General features: G+C 57.6%; 2 protein-coding genes across 2 annotated transcripts; both read left to right on the plus strand.

The window, feature by feature from the left end:
* The first annotated feature begins 197 nt into the window (after nucleotides 1-197).
* LOC102056844 (alpha-1-acid glycoprotein 1-like) lies at nucleotides 198-2,662 on the plus strand. Its single transcript, XM_005442082.4, has 6 exons — nucleotides 198-352; nucleotides 991-1,133; nucleotides 1,375-1,445; nucleotides 1,768-1,869; nucleotides 2,135-2,235; nucleotides 2,409-2,662. The coding sequence occupies exons 1-6, from the start codon at nucleotides 242-244 to the stop codon at nucleotides 2,463-2,465; spliced, it is 585 nt and encodes a 194-aa protein (XP_005442139.1). The 5' UTR covers nucleotides 198-241; the 3' UTR covers nucleotides 2,466-2,662.
* An 87-nt stretch (nucleotides 2,663-2,749) lies between these two features.
* LOC102055093 (alpha-1-acid glycoprotein-like) lies at nucleotides 2,750-9,073 on the plus strand. The gene is made up of 6 exons (XM_005441987.3): nucleotides 2,750-3,879; nucleotides 4,413-4,555; nucleotides 5,198-5,271; nucleotides 6,069-6,179; nucleotides 6,946-7,049; nucleotides 8,928-9,073. Exons 1-6 carry the CDS (start codon nucleotides 3,775-3,777, stop codon nucleotides 9,039-9,041), a joined length of 651 nt encoding a protein of 216 aa, XP_005442044.2. The 5' UTR covers nucleotides 2,750-3,774; the 3' UTR covers nucleotides 9,042-9,073.
* The last annotated feature ends 1,409 nt before the right edge of the window (nucleotides 9,074-10,482 follow it).

Genomic DNA, 10,482 nt, shown 5'->3' on the forward strand with positions numbered 1-10,482 from the left:
CTGGTGAAACATGGGGTTGCAGTTTGGGGTTGGTTTTTTTTTTCTTTCCTGCTGGAGAAATCCAAGCTTTTGCAAGTTGAATTTCCTCCACCTGCTATTGCTTCACGCCTGAGCAAACAGCCCAGCCACTGAACAAGCACAGCAGGGCTGGCGACGCCCAGCTTTGCCGGCGGCCGTATATAAGGGACGGAGCTGAGCAACAGCCCATCATAGCAGGAGCTTCCTCCTGGCCGACCCAGCAATGCTGGCCACCCTCACCCTCCTCCTGGGGCTGCCGCTCACCCTTGCCACCGAGCCCCCCACCTGCGCCCCGCTCGTCCCGGTCACCTTCGACAACTCCACCATCCCTGGGGTAAGCCCTGCCCTCAGCCCATCCTCTCCTTTCCCATTGGCATCTCCAGCCCTTACGGGTCCAGGAAGAGGCTACGAACCCAGTCGGCAGCTCAGCGCCGATCTCGCTGCCTCCCTGTGCCTATTTTCCTAACAAAACCCAAGCCTGCTGGCAGGGCCATGGGGAAGGGGTGAAGCCGTGCAGCTCTGCACCCATAATCTCACAAGCAGGCGCTTTCGGAGGGCTCCCTCTTCCATGCCCTGTGCAAATGGGGCTGTCAGCTCCGCCCTGGTGCTTTGCCGCTATTTTAAGCCCTTCATGTGATGGGGACTCGGGTCACAGTCTCCATCTGCAAAACCCTTCACTGCATAAACAGTATTTAGTCCCTTGGGGATGTTTAATGGGAGGAAAGTGAACGAGCGCCAGGCGCAGAGCAGGAGGAACGCCACCGCAGAAACTAGCTGGCCATCCTGGGAGCTGGAGCGTCGCTGTAGTGGGGAGGGGACAAAGCCAGGAGCCCCTCACCCAGCCCGGCTCCTGCCCAGCGTGTTCATGGCCACAGGACAGTAGGGCACAGCGTCTGCTTTCACTCATGTCGTGGCCATGGGTGAACACAGCCTGGCCCCCCCAACCCTTCCCTACTCTGCTCCTCTCTGCAGCTCCTGGGACACTGGATCTACATTTCTGGTGCCTCCAGGTACCCGCCTCACCTGGCAGAGCTGAAAGCGCTGAAACACGCAAGTTTTTCCATCTTCCCCAGCAGCCATGAGGACGAGCTCAATACCATCGAAGTCCTGAGACTGTAAGGATGAGGCTTCACCCCCTCACTCAGCTCCCCCATCCCCGGGGGCATTTCCACCCGCTGGTGCCAACCTCCGGGCTGAGGCACCCTCACAAATCCGGGGCTGCAACGCGGCGGCTATGCCAAATTTATTTCAGCTGTGCAGCCTGGCTCAAGTTCTGAATCCCTTGGGTTTGGTTGGGGCAGTCTGGGGGGATGGGGGGCGCGGATATTTGCCCCATCTGACCTCTCTGCCCCGCAGGAACGAGACGTGCGTGGTGAAGAACGTCAGCAAGATCCACGTCTTTTGGCACAACTCCACCCTGATGCACGGTAATACCGCAGCTGCAGCGCCGGGGGGGAACCGCAGCCGCACCTTGCACCCTCCCACCTCCATCCCCCGGTACTGGGCACCCTGCGCCCCCGGCACCCAGCCCTTTTACACCTGAATGCATGGCTGGAGGAAGGGGGGAGGGAGGAATTTCTTCTGCTCCATGCAATGGATATGGCAGCGTGTAGGACCAGACTGGTCCCCACTGGGATGGGTGCCCTGGGGACGAGCAGCCCCCACCACACTGCCAGCTCTGCCGCAGCTGCACCCCGGCCCCAAGCGACCCTCGCTAACAGAGGACTCTGTTCTCCTTGTACCTTCCAGTTGATGACCAGACGGTTTCCATAGCCAAAGTGATCCAAAGTGACAAAGACCTGCTGATCCTGAAGCACATCAGCAATGACTTCACGAGCCTGAGCCTGTCAGGTGAGCGGGTGCTGTCCTGATTTGTGGGGTCTGTCCCTGCCTGGGGACACCCTGAGGGCATCCCCAGCCCTCGCAGGCAGGGCACAAAGCCCCTTCTGCCCCCCCCCAGAGGGGAAAGGTGGGGGTGGGCAGGCAGCATGCTCCCTGTCCACATTATGGGCACCACCAAGGAGCAAAGCACCCCCTAAAACTCCCTTCTCTCCCCACCCCCCCCACCCACCCCGCCGCCTCCCCTTCTTCTTTTACTGCCCCATTTCTCTGACAGCCCGGACACCCAACGTGAGCAAGGAGCACCTGGAGGAGTTCAAAGCCCAGCTGCACTGCCTGGGCTTCACAGAGGAGGAGATTTTCTCCACTTCTGAAAAGGTACGAACCGCTCCCCAGGGCGGGCCAGCCCCTGCCCCTGCTGGGATGGGGCTCCAGCGGGGGTGTAAGGTGGGTGCCCCCCATGGCTGTCCCTCTCCCCCGCGAGCATCCACCTCGGCCGATCCTGCTCTCGGTGACAGAGCACCGACAGCCACCCTCCCCATCTCCCGCAGGATGCCTGTCCCGGCGAGGAGACGGGCGAAGGCAACACGGATCCACAGCTGGAGTAACCCCCACGGGCTGGGTCAGCCACTCCATCCTCATCCTCCTCCTCCAGCCCCTCCACAGGGAACTCCCTGTCCGCGGCCCCGGCTGGGCTCAGCACAGCCTCAGGACTCGCTGTTGAGGTTTGGGCCTTTCCTTGCAAGTGAAACGCTCAGTTTCCCTGTTTTTGCCCAGACCTGAAATAAATGCCTGTGTTACAACCGCCTGCCGCTCCTGCTGCATCCCCCCCAGGACCACTGGCAGGACCCCTCCTGCCTGCCCTGCCCACAATGCTGCATCTCCAAAACCCCTGAGAGCCGTGAAAAGCCCCAGATGAAACCCCCCAGGTTCAAGCTCCCACCAGCTCCGCGGTGGCACCGGCACCTCCCTGCCACCCCACCCGGCAGGTCCCCTCCAGCCACGGAGCATCAGGAGTTGAGTACCCCCCCACCAGCCCTGACCCCACATAAACCTGCCAACCACCTCGGGTCGTCCCGTCCCCCCCCATGACTCAAACCAGCCAAGGTGCTTTTAGCACCTGAATATCCCACCCGAAATTTTCAAGCCCACGGCAGGGGCTTGTGCAGGGATCACAGCCAGGTGGGGTAAGACAGGGTGGCATCGTGCCTTCCCTGGGTGTCTCTGAGCCAGGAAAGGGGGAAAGGATGGACACACCATCCCCCAGGGCCACGCCGAGGGACGCGGGGAAGCTCTGCTACCAGAGGGGAAAAGGAAAATAGAAATAAAGCCAGAAAAAGGCAGAAAAGCCCCGGCAGCATAGGGACAGCAGCAGGACAGAGGGTCAAGGAGCTGCCACAGGGGATGCATCCAGCAGGACAGAGGTGACCTCCTGGGGCCCTTCAGCCCATCTCTGTGGCCAGTTTTGGCAAGGACAGTAAAAATACCTGCCCTTCTCTTTGAAGGCCCCTGGGCTTTGCCCAAGGTGCAGGGAGGGCTGCAGCCCAGCCACTGCACCGTGCTTCATCAGCGGAGCAAGAGGCAGCTACAATGGCAGCTCACAGGGGAAAAATAGGTTAATTTAGGGCAGATTCAAGTCTTAAATGCAGCAAGTGCATTGCCCTGTCACCTCTGGCCACACCAACTGCCCACAGCTCCGGACACTCAGCACCAGTGGCCCCAGCCAAGGCCAGGGCCAGCACCGGGGTCAGCACGGGGCACGCGGCTCCTCTCTGGCCTGAGTGGTGCTGGTTGCACCAAGGGCGCGGGGCCAGCAGCCCCCGGCAGTCCCATGCCCCCCTGCAGGGCTGCAAGAGCAAACAGCTGAGCGAGCGCGTCAGCCTGCCCCAGCTTCACTCGCTGCCCACTGCTGCAGCCATGGCCACGGCCACCATCGCTGCCGTCCTCAGCCTCACGGCACTGCTGCCCACAGCCTCCTTCCCCTGCGGAGCCCTGCGCCCTGACAACACCACAGCGCCAAAGGTAGGAGAGACCCGAGCCCCGGGGGTCTTCCCCGCTCCTGCAACGAGCCCGTGGGTGCTCTGCTGAGCCTCACTGACCCCTGGGAAATGGGGGAACCCCCCTCGTCCCCCTGGCACACATGCTGAGGCACCCTCAGCAAAACATCTGCAACAAATGGAAATCTTTGCTTTCCAAACCAGCCCAAATTACCCAGTTTTCTCACAGCCCCCAAGCCAGTGCCAAAGGTCACCCTGGAACAAGGGGGGCTGGCTGGGTATTTTTTGGTGCAAATCCCCCACAGCAGCACAGGGCTGTCCTGACCATGCCCCACAGCCAACACCAGCACCATTCCCCAGTCCCCAGCTCCACCATTCCCCCTCGGCCACACATTTCTACAGGTTTCATTTTGTTGCTGGTGTGGCGCAAGAGGGAGAGCTAGCTCCGGCTTGAGGTCAAAACCAACCGTTTTGCCACGGGGAGGGTGGAAATCTCTTCCCCAAAGCTCCCCCTGCAAACCCAAAAGCTCTCGCCACCCTGCCCCTCTCTCCCCACAGCTGCTGGGGATGTGGCTGTACGTGGCCGGGGCCGCTCAGCTGCCCCAGCACCTCCTGGAGATGCTGCTCATCGACCACGGCCACCTCTGCGTGGAGCCCCGCACCAGCGAGCAGGAGCTGCTCATCACCCAGCACCTAGCTGTGTAAGGTGCCCCCCCGGGTCTCTGCCCCCCACACACAGACCCCCACACACAGGCTGCAGCCATTTCAGCACAAGGTACGGGCACGCTTTCAGTTAGTCTCCGCAGGGAGGGTCACTCCTGGCCACTCTGTGCACGCTCTCCCATCTCCTTTCTTCCTCGCCCTCTTTATCCATTTATTTATGTCAACAGCCCGCACGGTCAGGCAGATTTTGCAGGGCACAGAGGTCACACAGGGGCTGAGCCCTGTGGGCACAGAGGACATGGGTGAGGGGGGGTCTCTCCAAGGCCCCTGCAAACTCCACCAGGCACCGAAAGTTTCTTCCACCCATGGTCAGGCTTTAAGGGGATGAGTTTTTCCATGCCGATGCAGGCAACTCTGTAGTTTCAGTTATTCTGGGGTGGAAAAGGTCTCACCAGCAAGGAGCAGGGCAAGGGCAAGGCTGAGACCCCGAGCTGCAGGTGGAGGTCAGACAAACGCACAGGAGGAATGGCTCAACTTCAGCAGCGGGAGCAGCTCGCCCAGCCGCATAGCTGGCGGGTGCCCATGGGGGGCCAGGGCTTTGCCAGTCCTTTCCAGTCCATGGCAGGGGGTCTCCTGTTCCCCTTCCCTGCATCACCCCCTTCCCCTCTCTCTCTCTCCAGGGGGGACCAATGTCTCACCAACAACTCCACCTACTTCGAAACCACGGCCGATAACACCACGCTGGTGAGGCACGGTGAGCAGCGCCTGCAGGGTTATCACCCAGTCCATTTTTTGGATGGGCTGAGACACGCAAAGGGGCCGTATCCATGTTTTACATTGTCTGGTGTGTTTATTCCCCCATCATTTTGTCTGTTTGAAGCCTCGGTGGGCTCCACGCAGCCCCCCAGGGCCAGGGCACCCCAGGATCGCTGCCCTGCCATGTTGAGCCCTATGAAGCAATGCAGTGCTGGGGTCAGGGAGCAAACCCGCTCCCATCCCCACAGGAGAAAACCACCTTGTTTGTAAAGTTATTTCCTCAGGGAAAGGAGGGGAACGTTTATGGCAGGTTTCAGCGAATTAATGAAGCCTCACATTCAGAATTGTTTCCTCCTCCCTGTAGAAATGGGGTGGGAATTGCAAACCCCAAGACAGTTAGCACTGGCCCAGCCAGGACGGCACTGCCATGAGCGGGGACAGCTTCCCCCCAGTTTTGCAGCCCCCCAAGCTGCCAGACCAGGCACTCGGGGCTGGGCAGACCCACCCACACCCCCAGCAGCAGCGAGCCATGCCACCCAGCATTGCAATGGCAGGGTGGGAACTGAGCAACTTTGGATCCTCTGCACCCCAGACCCACATGTCAGAAATACAATTCAAATAAACCAAGAGCCCAACAGCTCGCCCTACATCAGGACATCTGTCCTCACCCACTGCTAAGGGCCGGATCCCGGGGGCTGCTGGCATTGCCCACACCTGGGCTGCAGTTTAGCACTGCTGCAGCACTGAAATCTGAATGTTACGGCTCTTCCCAACCCCAACGCTGTTCTCTCAAAGCCAAGACCCAGCAAACCGTGGGGATGCTGATGAACTTCAGTTCTGAAGATGTTTTACTCATCCAGTACCAACTGCAGAGGGAAAGGACGTATTTGGGACTGTATCTCTACGGTATGCAAACTCCATCCTAAAGTAACTTAAAGTTATTGTGGGAAACCAAAACACACTCATAGTTATCAGCTAAAACCACACAGCAGCTTGGTTTCACCAAGAGTCAGTGATTTCCCCAAGATCGCTGTCCCGGGGTCACAGGAATACTTACAAATCCCATTAAAACCAAAATCTCTTGGTAGAGCGGAAAGCACAAGTTAAGGACAAAACCCACTCACGACATAAACATTCAAAGAACAGGAAGCAAATACAATTCAGCATTGATACCATTGTAAAATCTCAATATTTTCAACCCAACTGTAGTTTTTTGGTATTTATCTCCCCAGGGCAGAGCATGTGGTGTTGCAGTACCAGCAGAGGCAAAGCCGATCAGATCTACCCACAACCCTGTAAAGCAGCACCTTAGCCCTTGAGCTTCCCAGTGCTCCCCTGAGCCCCACGACGGTGGCTTAAGAGAGTTTGAAGACACATAGAAAAAAGCCCCCGCGCCCGCCTCATCCCTCCCCATGCCCCAGGACTATCAGGCTGTCCCGCAGCCCCCCACAGCAGGCAGGGACAGAGCTGGTTGGGGAGGGGGTTACAAAAAGCGATGCCCAAGGTTGGTTTTGTTCAGGTGTGTGCGCCAGGGGGATGAGAGACCCTGGCAGAGAGCAGGTGGGTGGGAGCACTGGGGAGGGAGGCGGGCAGGGCAGGGATGCGGCACGAAGGGCCGTGCCAAGGCCACCGATCCCTGTTTAACACCTGGAAGATGCTTCTCCTTTTCCAGCCCGAAACCTGAGCGTGAGCACAGCCCACCGGGAAGAGTTCCAGCGCCACGCCACCTGCCTGGGGCTGAGCGAGGAGGCAGTCGTGTACGCGCCGTGGAAAACGGTATGTGGCTGTCACGTGTGGGCGAGGGCTGGCAGAGCTGCCGCAGCCCCCACCCCGGGCAGGGGTGCCAAGACCCCCGGCAGGGGTGCCAAGACCCCGGGCAGGGGTGCCAAGACCCCGGGCAGGGGTGCCAAGACCCCGGGCTGCAGCTCCAGCCACCAAAACAGGGTCTTGGAGAGACATTTTTGAGGTGATGGAAATAATTTCAGGACTAAATAAATGCAGGTTTGCTTTGACAATGACAGTGGTTTAAAACAACAACCCTGTTCCCCCAGATACGCGACTCCCCAAAGGAAATACCTGCACCTGAGCATCTCCGGGGCAAACCTGCTAACTGCCTGCCCCCCTACCAGGGGGAGATAGCCAAAGCACAGGACTTTTTCTCTGAAATTCTTGATTTTGCCCACCTACCCCCCCCCTCAGAGGGCCAGCTGCCCCCAGCAAGGGGCGAGAGGGGCCGGAGCCCTGGGGCGCTGCATGGCCGTGCTTCAGCCCAAGCTACAACCAGACTCCTAAGAACCTCGGCTTGTTTTCAGGTTGGGATTTGCTTGTCTGGCACCCCGAGGTGCTTTGTGATGAGCGGGGTCCCAGCCTGGATAGCTGGAAGTGCAGGAAGATCACACAAGCCAGTCCCCCCCTGCCCCAGCGAGGGGTGTCCAGCACAGAGGCTCCTTTTGAGCTGGGGTCCCACCCTGAGCTCCTGGCCCCACCAGACATCAGGAAAGAGGCAACACCACCCACTCCTACAAAACCAGCCTTTTTCTTTTCATTTTTCCATTGACACATTAACCAGATGCAGCACTAACCTCTGCCACCTGATTTAGGACATTCTATCCTGAAAATGACCCTGGCCCCAGGGCAGCATGGCCAGGCTTCCTCTTGCAAAGCAGAGGTGAAAAATGTCTTACCTTCCCATCCCGTCCTGGCTGCCTGCTCATCCTCATCAGGAGGCTCGGAGCTTCCAGAGATGCCCAAAACCCCAGTCCGAGCAGCTTGGCCAAACCCAACGTAGCCCCCAACACCCCCCTGAGCCCCACGATGCTGCATTTAGGACCACCCTGGCCAGGTTCAGGGAGCCAAGGAGGAGCACAGGGGCAGGTTGAAGCCCCCGTGGTGGGGCAGGGGCAGGGCTCCTCTCTTCATTAGGCAACAAGCAGCACCTGGGAGGCAGGGCCCAGCTCTCCCTAACTAGCAGCAAGCACCTGCTGACCCAGGGGGTTGCAGAGGTGTCTGGATCACATTTAAATATGGGCACGGTGAGTGCAGTTCAGAGAACAGTAAGGTGAGAGGAATAAGCCAGAAATGTGTGTTCTTACATGCTCTGGGACAATTGCTGTTGGCAGAGAAGGGGTCTTTGCCTGGCCAAGAGGCAGGACATATCCGAGGAGTAAAATGAAACTGATTAAATGAATGCAGAAAAGATTTTTGGGGACGTTTAACATCAGGCTGAAGGAGATGGATGTGAACAGAGCACCAGAGCAGAGAGTTGTGTGTACCCTGCATCAGCTCAAGGCAGTAAGTAGCAGAACTTAAACCATGCTGATTCCAAGTACCTGGGTAGCACCAGCTTCTTACTTATTTCTCAGAAAGTTTGAATCCCTCTTTCCTGCAGAGCCCACTTACTGAGTGCCCAGCACAGCACAGCTTTGCCTCCTTCCCTCATTACAGCACAGGTGTGGGAAATGGCAGCAGCAGCAGCTCAGCACCTGGGCCAGACCTTCTGCAACTGGGGCAGCGCAGGGAAGCCCGTAGCTTCTCTAGTCCCTCTTAGACTTACAATCAGATAAAAAGGAAATGAAAAATACTTCTTGCTTCAGTAAATTCTCTCCTGCTGGTGCACTGGCCATTTCACTTACCCTGTTATTGTTGTTTTGGAAGGAGCTGTGTCAAACGAAAGAAATCGAAGGAAACAGCCCATGCACGGAGCCCACAGCTGCTGTCACAGCATCCCCTCCTCCGGGTACCCACCCACCTGGGAGCGAGGGTAACTGATGCCATGTTACACAATAAATGTTTTCTTCAAATCTGGTGCTTTTCTTGCCGAGGTGTTGGAGAGCAGGGGTTCTGAAGAGATCAGCAGGGCTTGCAAAAAGAAACTGCACACCACATACACCTTGTGGGCCATTCAACTGGGAGTTGAGAAAAGTCAAGTCTTAAGCAATCAGGGATGCGAGACAAGGTGACACGTGGAAGTTTTTTCGGCACTGACTCAGTTCACTCAGCTTCACACTAAGGTTGCACACGAGCTCTACTAAAAAAGCAGTATTAAATGAAGCAGTAATAGAGGCTAACCAGGAGAGGGCAATCATTAACTATTGTAAATGAGCGCACCAAGCATTTGGTGAGTAACGAGTAAACAGAAGGCTGGAAACATCTTTAACTGTAGTCTGAGAGGAGGAGGGTGCTTAGCTAGGAGCAGCCACCCAATCCTCCTGGCAGCAGCTCGACTGCCAGAAGCAGCCCAGCTGGGGCAGGTGTTCTTGCCCAAAGCCTTCGGATAGGGCGAGCGCTCCCTGGTAGTGTTCGTCCACAGCAAGGTTGGCAACACAGTATGGTAATGACAAATTACCCTCCTGCCAGAGAGGGAAGGGGTGCTAACCAACCCAGGCTGGCTTTTACTTCCCCAGAGAAAAAGGCTGTATTTCCTCATTTCCCCAATAAGCCCAGCACCCCAGAGGCGAGAAGGTTCAAGTGCCAGGATTCGCATGGACTCTCCATGCCTCTGGCACTACCACCCCTGCACTGTCAGGCATCTCACACATCCCTTATCACGCCCCCAGCCCCAAAGGGAGGAAAGCACTGTCACTCTGTTTGTGAAAACAGGGAGAGTTTACCAAAAAAAAGACTGCTTTTGCTGCGTGTCTGGAAAGTAATTCAGCCTCAGCTCTAACCTAGTAATTAAGCACTGAAAATATCTCTCTTCCTTTATAAGGAAGAAAAGGAGAGAAGCTGGAGGGAACATAGCGAGGAAGGGTGCCCTGCTCCTCCCGCTGGGCAGCACCAGGGTGCCCTGGCCCCACAGAGCAGCGATTACAGGGCAGCATTTCAGTGCCCAGCCTTTGCCTGATCGCTGTAGCAAAAATGAATTTTACAAGGCCAAGTACAGCCGATTCCCCCCAGGTCTCAGGGCGCAGGTACCCGGCCAGCCCTTGCTTCAGACACCTTTGTCAGCTTGTGACACAAAACGTAACGCCCTGCCTCAAGCAGCGCAACAGCTAAAGGGCAGGCGAGGGCAGCGGGCGAGCGACGCCAGCAGCTGTCAGTGCTGCCATCCAAGGGGCACTGATAAGCGTCTCAGCTGACTGAAGCAGACACCGCTGGAAAGCGGCAGCTCAGATTACCCAGGACCGAGACTTTATGAGCAGATTTATGGCTGAATAAAAGCCTTGAATTGCAGTCAGGGACTTAAGGAACCAGCAGACCTGGTCTGGCC

This window comes from Falco cherrug, chromosome 9 (assembly GCF_023634085.1).
Source record: "Falco cherrug isolate bFalChe1 chromosome 9, bFalChe1.pri, whole genome shotgun sequence".
Lineage (NCBI taxonomy): Eukaryota > Metazoa > Chordata > Aves > Falconiformes > Falconidae > Falco > Falco cherrug.

Bases quoted from the DNA above. Each gene is read 5' to 3' on its own strand.
- LOC102056844 (XM_005442082.4), top strand. From the start codon at position 242: ATGCTGGCCACCCTCACCCTCCTCCTGGGGCTGCCGCTCACCCTTGCC. The intron at 353-990 runs GTAAGCCCTGCC...TCCTCTCTGCAG, and splicing joins ACAACTCCACCATCCCTGGG to CTCCTGGGACACTGGATCTA. The intron at 1,446-1,767 runs GTAATACCGCAG...TGTACCTTCCAG, and splicing joins CAACTCCACCCTGATGCACG to TTGATGACCAGACGGTTTCC.
- LOC102055093 (XM_005441987.3), top strand. From the start codon at position 3,775: ATGGCCACGGCCACCATCGCTGCCGTCCTCAGCCTCACGGCACTGCTG. The intron at 4,556-5,197 runs GTAAGGTGCCCC...CTCTCTCTCCAG, and splicing joins ATCACCCAGCACCTAGCTGT to GGGGGACCAATGTCTCACCA. The intron at 7,050-8,927 runs GTATGTGGCTGT...TTGTTTTGGAAG, and splicing joins TGTACGCGCCGTGGAAAACG to GAGCTGTGTCAAACGAAAGA.